The following is a 14,762-nucleotide window of genomic DNA, read 5'->3' as shown; positions in this document are numbered from 1 at the left end:
TGCTTAAGGACACAAGTGTCACGGCTGGGGATTCGAACCCACACTCTGCTGATCAGAAACACCAGAGTTTGAATTCGGTGCTCTTAACCGCTGGGCCACGACACTTCCAAAACTAACTCGTGGTGAGACTAGTCTTAACTCTTCGTGAAATCCACCCCAGGGCATTAATGTTAAACGCATTGAGATGGTTATTGTAAAAATGCACTTCATAAGAACTATTCCTTACTATCACTATTATAATCATTTGTTCACGTTCATTTAATTCATATTTCTGCATATTAGGGCTCAGCCACCACAATTGATGATCCCATGTTTGTTCTGGACAAGTTGGAAGTAGAAAATGCCACGGCAGATTACACCGAGTTGAACCGACGCATTGCAGAGTCAACAAGTGTTACAGAGAGTAAGTTATTGTATCTTCATGCCCTGACGAGGAAGCAAACAAAAAATATCCCATGAGAAGGCTCTATGTTTAAAGTTACTGGACACTATTGGTATAATTACTCAAAATAATTATTAGCATAAAACCTTACTCGGTAACAAGTAATGGAGAGCTGTTGTTAGTTTAAAACATTGTGAGAAACGGCTAGAGATAATTTTCCACGAATTTGATTACGAGACCTCAGAATTAGATTTCAATCCTTCAAAATCTAATCCTCCTGGTAAATTTGACGGACTGAAAAGGGTTGGGTCAATTAAATGAAGTGCTCATCATTTACATTAACTTTGCATCCTCTTCTTTGTATGATCTGCAAGAAAGCATTCGTACTTCTAGCTAATGCAAATGCGAAGCTAATTTTGACGTCACATGGCTGTTTTTGCTGTGAATCTTTTGCAGAAGTCCAGCGCATCTCTACTCTTACGATTTATTTGTTGCAAATATGTGTTTTCAAAATTTGTATCGCATTCGCTGGAAGAATGACCCAGGCTTTAGTCTGTTAGTGTACACAGACATGTTTACACATTTTCACATTTTCATCAATTTGTAAAGTTAATTAGAAGAGTTCATGTTATCATGCAAACTTCTCTTCATAGTATTCCCATCATCCATGCAAAGCGTTGAATGTTTTTTAGAACAAGCCTGAATAATAATCTAACAAAATTGTTTGAATTTCCCGCTCATTTATCTTTTTGGGAGTTCAGGTGTCACAACAACAGAATCTCCTGATGTTGAAGTTTCGCTGGAAAAAAAAGAAAAGGTAGCTATTGAACTGTTTAGATGTGCAACTTTAATCAGGCATGCAACTCTTCCGCGTTTTCGCGGAATTCTGCGTTTTTGGGGGGTTTTTTATGTGAAAAAAAAACAAACTTTAAAACAAAACAAACAAAAAAACTTGGTTTTGTTTTTGTTTTTTTTAAAGCCTAATATATGCCTGGCAACAACAGTTAACAACTACAATCATGTAAAATAAGCCTAGTACATGCTAACAATGCACCTCAGAGCATAATAAACCTCAACATATTCTAGGGTACCATTGTGGGTCTCGTGTCCCGTGGCGTTTCGGCTGCCTCACTCCGCACTTGCGTTGTGCCTTTGAAAATTTTTCTCTTTTTTTTTTTCAACGGGCAGTTGCATGCCTATTTAATGTAGTCGGGGCACTTTGTTACGCAGTAACGCTTCTCAGATTCAAATCTTTTACAACCAACCACATTACTTCAAAGTTAAATGTTACTCAAAATGCTTTATACATGTACTATCAAGCACGGCTCTAGGCTTGAAACTGAAGGCTTTTTTACTGCCATTAATTTGAAGAGTGATTACCAAAACCCCATGAAATAGGGACCTATGCAGGGACAGTGTGAAAGTGTGGAAGTGGGCTGGGGTAGCCGTGGGGGTTAAAAAAGCTCCCAGGGCCTCCTTTATTCCGGTAGTACAAGAGATACAGTGTGAACAGAGCTAAGGTAAATTAACGGCAGGTGTATAACCTTGTCTTGGACTACACTTCGTTGTCCTGAACTAATTGTCCCTCAGTCATTTAAGTGTTTCATTTTATTTTCCAGTTTAGAATACGAAATATAGCATTTAAAGTACGCATTTATAAAAACTTGTAACTGACACAGTGTTTTGGGGTGTTTTTATTTTTTACTTCAGGCAAGACAGCTCGTCGCTAGAGTAGAATTTTTAGTTGAAGAAGTATCGAACATCTTAAAGGAAAACAAGCTTCCTGGAGAGCCAGCGAGTACAATTCTTACAAAACAGGGAACCACGACACTCAAAAAAGCAAAAGCTGGTAAGTACAGTAGACAACTTTCATTCAAAGGGATCGCATACCTTTGGTTTTTGGAAAAGTTCCATTATTTTAATCCTTAATAAATGTAGATGTACAATAAAACCTGTGGTAGTGTTTTTTTCAATATCTACAAAAATCCGGAGCAGTTATGTCTCAAGCAGGATGGTAACGTTTCTCAGATTCAAATTTTTGTGGAAAAAAATGATATTGTTTGTTACATTACTACTCCACTTCAAAGTGAAATGACTCTCGAAATGTTATATACTATCGAAAGCTCCTTTAATTCTAAGCAGTTTTTATTGCCATTAATTTTAAGAGTAATTACCAAACCTTCCCTTTAAAGGCGCTGGGCTAATTTGGTACACTTCACAGTGGGACAAAAAATGACCATGCTTCTCCAGAGAGCTTTATTTTACCGAATGTTTTTGAACTTCGGAGGTAATTTTTGTTTTGGGGGTTATCATTGTTACAATAAAACCAGATTATAAATACAGTAAAGACATCAAAAGAGTTTTAAAAAAATGCACTAGGAATATATTTTTAACTTTTTCACTTTTTGAAGTAATTCAAATTAGGGATAAGATCGGACCCTCATTCGTACAAAAAGTCAATGAAGGTCTATAAGATTTATCATATCATAAAGGAATATTTTGAGCATGAATTCCAGTACCCTATGTCTCTCTTTGACACAAAGTGTAGCACTGTAGGTGCATGTCTGTGCACACATTGGGATTGTCCGAGGCGTGTATACATATCAGTAGGTCAAACAACGGGAATAAAAATAAGCCGCTCGCCAACCATATTTCTAACGCTAAAAAAATGTTTTGTGTATGTGCGTCATTTGCCATAAAGTGGCTAACTCATGACGCACGATCAGTGAGTGAGCACTCCCTGCTACACACGAAATACAAACATAAACACGTAGTAACGATTGCTTGTTTTCATTATACATGTATAAGGTGATTTAAAGAATTCGTCAGTGAAGGAGGGAGATGGAGAAATCGTGGTACCAGACTTTTGCGCAATCACTGAAGGAGAATGCGAAGATGATACCATCATTGATGTCCAGGTAGGAGGACTAGAAACTAGAACTTTAACTTAAAGGCATTTGACACTATCTGTAATTGTCAAAGACCAGTCTTCTCACTTGGTGTATCTCTCTTGGTGTACCTAAATCTCGTACCACCCACTATGGCGACCATGCATTTAAGCACATTGCACCAGTCTTATGGAACAAGCTACCCAATGACATCAGAAACACTCAATCTCTCGGCAAACTTCAAACTCATATTAATAAGAAACTTTTGTCTACTGCGAGTTATTACCATTCCTCTTTTGGTTTAATATTCTGTAGAGAGCTTGATACTTTTGTAGTAATCTTTTCTGTAACGCATGAGAAACTGTTTGTAAGAAAGTGTGTTTTATAAATAGTTAATGGTTAAAATAGTTAACAGCCTGACGTTTCAATCCTACCAGAGTCTTTCTCAAAGGCTAAATGACAACACAACAAACATGAACGGGTAGCTAAAGCCACATTCCCATTGGACCGATTTGGTTAAAGTACCGCAACTTTTTTGGGAATATAAATATTTTTTGCTTTGAACTTTTCAGAGTAGCTCAAGAAAGATCAATTCCTTTAACTACATGCCAAGCAGTGAGCGAGTCTCAAAAAGCTCAAATGTCATGTCGCTCAAGTACTTTAAAGACGATGGAGGTGAAATTCCCATTGACAATTCAAAGCAAGAGTTTGAGCTGTATATCCCGCGACCAGACTCCGAAACTCCACAGTGCACAAACTATGAACAGAACTTCAACACAACTAGTCAAACAGGTAATATATAAGAGCACCAAACAGGTGGATATAAGAGCACCAAACTCAAGCTCTGGCGTTTCTGTTCAGCAGGTTGTTGGTTCGAGTCCCGGTCATGACACTTGTGTCCTTGAGCAAAACATTTAACTATATAATAATTGCTTCTCTCCACCCAGGGGTAAATGGGTACCTGTTAGGGCAGAGATGGTTCTCGTGGTTGTTTTAGCTTACTACTAGCCCATATTTGTGTCCAGGGAGCTGAGATGGTTTAGGAAGGAATAAGAAATAGCCCAGTGACGAGGGGTAATAACATTGGAAGTGCTTTGAGAAGCCCTTCGGGTGTACAAAGCGTGATATAAAAAACAATTTTTATTATTATTGATAGGAGTCACTTTGTGTCTTCATTATTGTATGGCAGATTTAACATTTCACTCTTGGCCTCAGCAACTCCTTAGACTTTCCCTAATGCCTTTAGTGCGAGAGATTCATCTATCAATTCTACAAGTTCTGTTCAATGGTTTCACCAAATGTCAACTTCCATACAAATTGTTTCAAGTGTTATTTCTTCAGTCATCGACACTAGAAACCACTGCACTCTGCTCGTTCGTGCTTGACCATGAACCAGAGTACAGCTCTTTTTACCGTATAACTATGCATTACATTATTATAATTATTATAAGAACTTTGCGGTTAACACCATGTGAATTGATCTCAATTAAACAAAAAATGTGGTTCTGAAAAGAACCTGTGGACTGAAGAAATCCAGTTCCCACACCAGCATTCATCCAAAGTATTTACCTGAAGCTTTTCTTTCTGCCCTGGTTCCTTCAAGGCATGTCACTGCACACAATTCAGGTTCCGTATGATCAGACAACGGTGACACTGGAAGTTATTCCAGATTTCTTCAACACCACACAGTATGCATTGCTGGTTAGGTACAAACACCCTCCAAAATGGAACGAAACCGACCATAAGTGGATTGTGCCCTACAACATCAGTCTGGGAAGTAAGTATCTATTATTTTTGGCTATAGTGTATCTTTGTAAATAAAAAATTTTGTTTCTGCATGTTGTTAAGTGGATCGCGGGATTTGTGATCGTCAATGCGCTATATAAATGTTGTTTTTATTATTACTATTTTTATTAATAAGTACATGTTGAAGTGGGGAGATTATTTTAATAATCACACCACTTCAACATAATATTTTATATTTATACAGTGCTTAATGCTACCTTTCTAAACGCAAGGTATACAACAATCCAGGCGTGCAAGTGTTGGGCACCGCGCGCCACTGCCGCGGTGTACCTGTGCCTAGTTTTGTGCAAAAAGACACAAGAAAATCATGTTCCTTTCCACTCTCTATGGAATTTAGATGTTTTCCTCAACGACTTACACAATTTCCTTGCCAGGACATCATGATATACTAATGTAGATCACTGACCACAAATATTTGCAACTAAAAAGAAACTGAATCATCATTTGAAAACGGTGCTTGTCTTAGGTGAGTTAGGGGTCAAAGATGCGGAAACTGCATAATAGTCGCTAAAATGCGTTACATCGGCAAGGTATTTTGTCACAATTCCAGGATAAGTAAACTGGGTATTTTTCCGTACTTTACACAAAACGTGGGACCTAAGTTCTTGTTTTTCCCCTACCAACAGCCAGTCCAGATGCGTATTCGATTCATCTGAACCAATCGTACATCGGTAACAACACTGGCACGTACTACCTCGGCGTGATCGAGATCCCTCAGGAGCCCCAGAGGGACAACCCTCTGGTCCTGTTCGACGATAACCTCACTCCCGAAGAGCTCATGCACGACATTCTGAAGTTGCGCCGGGTGGCAAACTTCAGCAGTAACTATACACTCTGTGTTTACGTCTCGGGTTGTGTGTACTTCAACAATGATACGCAAGAGTGGACGACCGATGGAGTTAGGGTAAACATGAAGTCCTTATAAAAACTGAACCTATTAGAGACCATTCCTATCTGTATAATTATTACCATACACATAGAGAGCTGGTTTTATTTTTGAGGTTTTTTTTTTTCCCAATTATTGTGTTAAAGTGTCTGAACAAATTAATGTAAAATAGAATTTTGAATTTGTTTTGGAAACGTAGATTCTATTTTACCATGGGAATAAACGTTGGAAATTTTTTTTTCATTAAGGTCATGACCTGTTTGGTCGAGTGAGAGTTGCAGCTGTTGGCGGCTGCCATGGGCATTTTTGGTGAAAGCCCTTTCCAGCGGCTATGGTCTCAAAATTGTAAAAAAGTTTAATGATCAGTTTTGGAAAAGGTGAAGTCATTCCCAATTGCTTAAGCTTTCAATAAACACACCATCCAAACAATCTGTGAAGGTTTCAAACGTTGCAGAAATCCCGTTTTGTAAAATATGCGAACTACCAAGTAAAAGTACATGTATGACGTGATTTGTTTGCGATCCTCGCAGGCATCTGATAGAGCCCTCTGTTAACTATGTAAGGTCAGGTCATGTTTAATCATTTTCTAATTGTGTTTTTATCGCACGTTTAAACGTGGCCACAAGATCTCCTCTCAACCAATCTGAATTGATAAACTACCCAAGGTACTTACGATTGCAAAATATCAACTGGACAATATTTTATCTCCTGATAGATTGGGCCTAAATCAACGAAAGACGTGACCCAGTGTTTCAGCACCCATCTGACCGACTTTGCCAGTACTTGGATAGTTCCCCCCGCTCCGCTAGACTTTCAGTTCATCTTTAACAACGCTGGTTTCTTGGACAACCTGACCATATATATTACCACTATTACTGTGTACGTTCTTTTCTTCTTCATCTTCATCTGGTCTCGGAGAAAAGACAAGAAGGATTGCATCATGGTAAGGGGACTTAGTCAAGTCTATTTCAAGCAGCAAGCATCCAGGGGTCGATTTCACAAAGATAGTCCTAACTTAAGGACTCTTTAGGAGTTATTAAAAACTAAGGGCTAGTCCTAAGTTAGGTAGAGTTACTCGTCCTAACTCGAGTTAAGACTAGTCTTAACTCTTTGTGAAATCCATCCAGGGGCTTTTCTCAAACCTTGGCTTGGGCTCTGGCTTGGGCTCCACGCCCTGCGTACGCAGTGGAATTGCAGCGACTATGAATCTGCCTTCAGGCCTGTACATTTTTGGAGCAGCCTGTTTCTCTACGTGGAGGTGGTTCGAACATCAGACAGAAGCCCAAACTGAGGTTTGAGAAACGCTGTTAAGCAGGAAATTCTTTTTCTAAGCAAGAAATGAGTGGGGTTACCAGCCGCAGTAATAGAAACTGTATATTTTGGCTGGTAACCAGTTTCTGTTTGCAAGGTTTTCCTTGTGCTATGCAGGTTTTTGTGCTTTTACTACCGTCTGTGTGAAATTAGGCACAAGGCTCCATTTCATATTTAAAACATTTCTGCTTAAAGAATGGTAAGCAAAAACTAGCAGTGGACCTGTTGCAAGCGATGTTCTATACATTCCTGCTTCTTCTCACCCGATTGCTTTGCTGAGGTAGCACAATTCCAACAGCTTTATTCCACGCCCTAGCCTGGTGCATGTTTCCATCCATCTTACAAACTATAGTTTATTTTGAGAGCAAAATCATTTCATACCTTCAGCTCCCCTGAATTATGTTCATCTTTGTTCTGCAATAGTCCATTCTAAGAGGGCTGTTAGCCGTGTGTAAAAGGCACTGGACACCTTTGGTAATTGTCAAAGACCAGTATTCTCACGTGGTGTATCCCAACATATGCATAGAACAAAAAAGTTGTGAAAATTTTGACTCAATTTGTTGTCAAAGTTGTAACAGAGTAGTGAAAGAAAAAACAAATTTGCGTGCTTTCATCAAATACCTGAAAAAAGGGCTTCAGGCCTTTTAGTCTTATATTGTTTTATTGAGAATCTATCTCTTTCTCAAAAACTACGTTACTTCAGAGGGAGTCGTTTCTCACAATGTTTTACACTGTCAACAGCTCTCCATTGCTCGTTACCAAGTAAGTTTTGATGCTAACAAATATTTTGAGTAATTACCAATAGTGTCCTGTACGTTTAAGGTGAACTTGCTTATATATAAATGTGTAAAGCCATTATACACTTTCGGATCAGAAAAAAAAATAAAAGTTCACAGATTTACAAATAACTTACAGGGTTTACAGAGGGTAATGGTAAAAGACTTCTCTTGAAATATTGTTCCATGAAATGCTTTACTTTTTGAGAAAACATTAAAACAATTATCAATTCTCGGCAACGAGAATTACGGATTATAGTAAACACATGTCATGACACGGCGAAACATACTGAAACAAGGGTGGGTTTTCCCGTTATTTTCTCCCGACTCCGATGACCGATTGAGCCTAAATTTTCACAGGTTTGTTATTTTATATATAAGTTGTGATACACGAAGTGTGGGCCTTTGAACAATACTGTTTACTGAAAGTGTATAATGGCTTTAACAAACAAAAATGTTTTTTCAAGAGTGACAATTTGTTCTTTCTGATTTTCTACTTTAACAGCAAGGACTGACTCCTATGCCGGATAACAAATCCAATCACAAATACCTGTATGAGATCGCTGTAATGACTGGACAATGGAAGGACTCTGGCACTGATTCTAAGGTTGGTTTGTTTGTTTGTTTGTTTGTTTGTTTGTTTGAATGATCTTCCCATCAAGGGAACTCAGCAAACTCCCACAAGGGATATAAACACCAAGCTGGCAACAGCCAATCTCTCACACAAACATTGGTTTAACGTCTATGATTATGAATTACACAAATCAAGAAACTGTGATTCATTAACTAGACGACAATATTTGTTCTAGTCATTGTGAAATCGGCGGTTAGCTGGGGGATTCGAACCCACAACCTTGTGATTGCAAGTCCTGCAGTCTAACCACTTGACCACGGTGATGTTATGTTAAGGTCAACTGAGTATAACTTTGAGATTCTAAGAAATTTTAGGTTTAACAAAAAAAAACTGAATGGAGCGGATTTTGAACCTGCAACATCTGGATTAATATTACACTATTATCCCTTGCCACTGTTTGACAATTTGAAGGTGTAATGTTTGTTGTTGAAGGAAAACACAAGTTAGTATTGCAATTTTTTAGCAAGGTACCAGACTGTTTATTCTGTCCTTTCAGCCTCACTTTGGTCACAAGAACTTCAATGAAAACAAAAACAAAATGGCTACACATGGATTAAGGGCTATTGATAGTTTGCATTTGCAGAAAAATTTGAACAAGGGAGCTTAATTTTTTAGTTTTACCCTTACACCGATGTTTTTAAGTATTGTATACTCAGTACTTTCCGGAGCTTTCAAATCCTCCAAAATCTATTTGATATCTTGTTGGGTTTTTGTTTAGGTAAATTTCATACTCTCTGGTGAGGATGACGAGACGGAAGTGAGGGTGTTGGAGGATGACCAACGTCCCATCTTGCGCCGAGGCTGCGTGGATAGATTTGTCATGGCTGTGCCTAGGTAAGCTTGACCGATTGTTATAAATTAGAATATGGAATTAGCTGTTGCTAGCTGGTGCTTATCAACCAGGAGGACTTTGGTAAAAATGCTTTAAGACAAAATTTTAATGGCTTGATGTTTTCACTCTGGCAAAATGTTAAATGACGACACATCACACCATGAGCAGGTACACTGGTGTAAAGAACCAGTTGAGTGAAAAGGTAAAAAGAGATAAAAGGGGCGAAATATCCCCAGAAAAAGCCAAGGGAGGGACAAGAGTCCCAGAGTTTTACTTTTGTCTATACATAGACTTTAACCGATAATTGTGTATTTGGTTAAAAAGCTAAACTAATTTAAACAAGCTCTTATGGGTATTTTTGTTGTTCAGATTCGGCATTAAGAAAAAATTAAAGCAAAGATTTGATTCATAAAAACATTAAGTTCTTCAGTTGTCGTGTTTTCTCGCTCCGGTGCGCGCAAGACTTGCACAGTCTATTACCATTAGTGTCCACTGCCTTTAAGTCCTACTTAAACATTTAATTGCACATAACATGGAATTGCTCATAACGTTTTCAACACAGACCTCTAGGAACCCTGAACTACATGCGATTATGGCATGACAACTCCGGTAAAGGATCCATGCAGAGTTGGTACGTCCAGTACATCGCGGTGCGAGATCTACAGACCAGAGAGAGGTTCTACTTCATAACCAATCGATGGTTCTCGTTGGTGGAGGACGATGGACAGGTAATATAACAAGTTCAAGAATTACCATCGCCAACATTCTGTTAAATTTAAGAACAAAGTTGGCACAGAATTGTTGTGGTTTTTTTAATTAGTTATTTTGACTTAACATTAAAGGGTCTAGGTACTTTTTGTAGAACACAAAACACAATGTCCACAGATTTACATTAAACTTGCACGGTTTGAAGATAATAATAGTAGAAAGCTTCCCTTAAAATATTACTTACTGAGGTGTTGTAGGTTTCAAGAAATGAGTGAAACAAGTCACCAACATTATTTTAGCATGGTTAAACCTATTTTCGTGACATTATGTTTAGTGTTACAAAAAGTACCCCAATCCCTTAAATTGATACATTAGCAATAAAGAATAGAAAAGTGGCACAAGTCTATGGATATATTGCGTGACACGTCCAAGTTTTGTAACTTGTCCCGAGCCAATGGCTCATGAGGCTGGTGTTTATATCGAGTCCAGTGTAAAAGGGATCTGACTTGTCCTCTGTAAATCTTCGCTGTTACTGTAAAAGGCAAGAAATACCTTTGTTTTGTGGAACTGTTTGATTGTTTTGACACAATATGAATGTAGATGTACACAACAAAATTTACACTAAAAAAGTTTCATTTCAAAAGTTGGTCGCATTTTTGAAATATCGTCACAAATCCAGAGCAACTATGTCCCCGCAGGAAAAATAGTTTCTCAGATTCAAATTTTGGGGTATACAAACTGTTTTCTAATTACATATCCACATTAGTTTGAAGTGAAAGTTTCTCAAAATACTTTATACTCTCAAACACTACTGTAGGCCTTTAACCAAAAGTTTATATTGCCATTAATTTAAAGAGTGATCACCAAATGTAAACCTTCCCTTTAAGGTGGACCGACTGATTCCAGTGGCCGGCAAGGAACAAATGCAAGGCTTCAGTCATCTGTTCTCCAGCCACACCCGTAAGAACCTGAGCGACGGTCATCTTTGGTTCTCCATTTTCCTTCGCCCTGTCGGAAGTCGTTTCACGAGGGTACAGCGCACGGCCTGCTGCATGATGGCGCTGTGGCTAGAGATGCTGGTCAACATCATGTTTTATGACGTCACACCGTCAAGCGCGTCTGCCGGCGCCCTCAACCTTGGGCCGTTCAGACTCTCACCAACGCAGGTATAATAGATTTGTTTATTTTGGGGGTCGAGGAATGAACAGCATAATGTTGATGCTTTACCCTAACGCCGGTATGTATTACGCAATGTATACTTTCCCAAGTTCTGTGGAAAAAAAAACAGACATCCACAGGCAAATTGTATTTGTGTTTTTAGAGCTTCAGATGTCTTACCACTAGACCTATTAGCTAGCCCGGTGACTAGAGGCAGTTTGAATCGTATGTGCTAGCAGCGTGCACTGCATTGATTTCATAGATGGTAGTTTTGCATTGGAGATGAAAGAATACAATTTGTTTCAACCTTTACACCGATATGTATTAACACTATATACTCAGTACTTTTCCGAGTTCTGTAAACAAAAATCTACAGGCAAATAGCTCGGGTGGGATTGGAACCCGCAGCCTTTGATTTCATTGATAGAGAAGATGATTTTCTTATCAAGGGACCAAACAAACTCCCAGAAGGGGATTGTAAACAATAAGCTGGCAACGGCAAATCTCATGCTGAAACCCCGGTCACACCGAACTAGTTCTCACTTTGTTCTGAAAAATGTAGACTTGGTTCAAAATGTTGTTATTCACACTCTCACTCAACTATCCCGATTCCCCGCTCAATCCCTCCTCACCGCACACATTACTATCGTCTACATTTTTCAGAATGTAGTGAAAACAAGCTCAATGGGATGGGGGTATAACCAAATATTTATCACAATTTTCTCTTCTGCACTCCGCAGATCAGCATCGGGGTGGAGTCCAGCTTGATCGTTTTCCCCATCACACTCCTGGTAGTCCAGGTTTTCCGCAAAGCACGAGCTCGGACTAAGACAAAATCCCACCGACAGATCATCAAAGAACAGCAGAAGGCAAAGCAGCAGAAATACAGGGTAGAAAAAGAAGACACGGTGAGAAAATGGTTTTTTTTTTCAGAAATCATCCCAACAAATTTTTAAAAAGCAAGGTACTCAAGTTTTAATTTTAGAAAAAATTATAATATGTTATTTTTTTTGGAAATGTTTTGTTCCTTTCTTAAATCTACAGATGACAAATAAATGTACCTGAATCTTTTGTTGTGTCAACCCTTTACAACCACGTCAAAACATGGTTTGCGCAACTTATGACATAATGAAGAATTTCATAATGCGCCATATTTTTGACCGCGTGAGGGCGCTCTCAATCACTTCCTGAGAAAGAGAAGGCAAAGACAAAGGGTTATTAGTCATTTACTCCCTGAATGTTATTTGCTCATTTGTGTTTATGTAGATCTCTCAGAGTCATGTAATCATGGAGAGCAAAGCGACCAATCAGGAGGACAACATCAGCACTCGCTCGGAAGCCAACCTCCTGGACAACCAAGTGAACAGCGGCACCAACAACCTCACGCTCAACACCATGGCTTCCCAGCCGTCGCAGAAGTCGCGCAAAAAGAAGAAGTGCGCCCTCCCTTGGTGGTCGATCATCATCGGTTGGATCATCTGTATCTTATCCATCGCCACGGCGACCACATTCGTGATCTTTTACAGTATCAATATGCAGGATGAGAAGTGCAAGGAGTGGCTGTCTTCGCTCGTTATAACATTCATCACAGGAATTATGTGCACACAGCCCATAAAGGTAGCTACATATTTTGTTTAAATTTGTTGTCTATGCGATATCGTGATAATAGTGAAAGTAAAAACAACCTTGTCACGGGAAGTTGTGTGCTTTCAAATGCTTGGTTTCGAGACCTTAAAATCTAATTCTGAGGTCTCAAAATCAAATTCTTGAAAAAACACCACTTTCTTGAAAACTATGTTACTTCAGAGTGAGCTGTTTCTCACAACGTTTTCAACAGCTCCCCGGAATGTTACTCATTACCAAATAAAGTTTTATGCTAATAATTATTTTGAGTAATTACCAATAGTGTCCATTGCCTTTAAGTCAGCGAGAGTTTGCTCTTACTTTCTTGCAGATTCTTTTGGTGGCCATCTTCATTTCTCTGATCATTAAGAGTCCCAACGTGGACGAGGAGGGAGGGGAGGAAGAAGAAGAAGAAGAGGAAGATTGCCATCTTAGAAAAGATGAGATGTGGCTGCATGATCTCTGTAAGTTTATCAATCAAAATAATCGATAGTTAGTTGTATCCATTTCAATCTAGTCGCATTATTTCGCTTGAAAATGTTCAACGTAGATTTACCAGAGCTTGTTTTAATTACAGACGAGATGTACCAAGATCGCCTAACGATTCTTTAACTTCCCGCTATTGTTAACATGTACAAATAGCGTCATTTTGTTTTTGTTCTTAATTGCCTTCACCAAAGGTATGATATTGAGGTTGAACTGCTTCCAAAAATCAACCCCAGCCATGTTGAAAACTATACTTTTATGATTGGATTTGCCCGCACTAACACGTTTAATCATTCTGTTTTTAATTACTTTCCTTATATTTTGAATACCTTGCCCTCCACCTTAAGAGATTTATTAAACTCAGCCGGCTACTAAGCCAATCATACACAATCATATAATCTCTTAGTTTTGTGGATGAGTTTTCTTTGGGCGTAGTCCATTACTTGGGTGGTATTCGTAAATGTCAGCAAAACTTCAACAAAACTTGTGAGTGGGTGGGTGTGTTTGTGGAAGATTCATTTACAGAGTTGATCATTTTCCAGCCTGATGAACTTCTTCCTTGATGTGTTTCTTTGTACTTCAGTTTTTTTATATGCCATCTTGCATAAGTCTTTAACGGTTCATTTTTATTTCTAAAATGTTCCCCTTTTTGATTGCTTGTTTTACGTCTTATTTGTCTACCTATAGGGATTGCTCCTTTGGGTAGTGATCTGGTTCGCTTTTGGGCAGTCCCTAGGCTTCTGTTTTGCTTTTTGTTTCTTGATATGTCTATAATTTTTTTCCTAAAGTCTTTAAATTATACATTTCTAGTTTATGTTGATGTGTGTTTTTGATGTTTTTAAAGCCTAAACAAATAAATAAATTATGTACTTTATGAAATGGAATGAAATGGGCGGGATCTAATTAAATATGCACACATCTAGAACAGTCATGCACAGTAGACACTTGAAAACACACTTTAAATGTGTGTGTAACTAATAGGCCCAGGTTTTCACACCATGGGTAGACAGTACACCCGAAAGATGTCTACCTCGATTGAAATTTCTAAATAATTTTAATACTTGCTAGCTTCGAGAGATATTTGAATGTTAGACTCCAAAAATGAATTTTGATATCATCGCATATTGCAATTTAAAAAAAGGAATATCATCCAAGCTTACCACACACATGGAAGGATGTAAAATTAAACTGGCGGTAGCACCAGGTAAGCGTTCAGGGGTTTTTTCTTCGGTTTCCAGGGCCATCAGGGGTTCAACCCTCGAGTGACCTTGA

The 14,762-nt window shown here is 38.6% G+C and overlaps 1 protein-coding gene across 1 annotated transcript in view; it reads left to right on the top strand.

The window, feature by feature from the left end:
• Positions 1-14,762, top strand: part of LOC139944116 (uncharacterized) — a 52,890-nt gene that overhangs the window by 27,618 nt on the left and 10,510 nt on the right. The window contains exons 24-38 of the mRNA XM_071941076.1: positions 283-403; positions 1,144-1,199; positions 2,093-2,231; positions 3,191-3,300; positions 3,843-4,062; positions 4,874-5,047; positions 5,703-5,980; positions 6,678-6,905; positions 8,555-8,656; positions 9,402-9,517; positions 10,078-10,243; positions 11,111-11,389; positions 12,122-12,289; positions 12,648-12,998; positions 13,336-13,468. Of these exons, the coding sequence (XP_071797177.1) occupies positions 283-403; positions 1,144-1,199; positions 2,093-2,231; positions 3,191-3,300; positions 3,843-4,062; positions 4,874-5,047; positions 5,703-5,980; positions 6,678-6,905; positions 8,555-8,656; positions 9,402-9,517; positions 10,078-10,243; positions 11,111-11,389; positions 12,122-12,289; positions 12,648-12,998; positions 13,336-13,468 (2,641 nt within the window). The remainder of the gene's footprint in view (positions 1-282; positions 404-1,143; positions 1,200-2,092; positions 2,232-3,190; positions 3,301-3,842; positions 4,063-4,873; positions 5,048-5,702; positions 5,981-6,677; positions 6,906-8,554; positions 8,657-9,401; positions 9,518-10,077; positions 10,244-11,110; positions 11,390-12,121; positions 12,290-12,647; positions 12,999-13,335; positions 13,469-14,762) is intronic.

The sequence above is a fragment of the Asterias amurensis genome, chromosome 11 (assembly GCF_032118995.1).
Source record: "Asterias amurensis chromosome 11, ASM3211899v1".
NCBI classification, from domain to species: Eukaryota; Metazoa; Echinodermata; class Asteroidea; order Forcipulatida; family Asteriidae; genus Asterias; species Asterias amurensis.
Note: the sequence above shows the minus strand (reverse complement) of the source record. Positions and strands in the feature narration are given on the sequence as shown.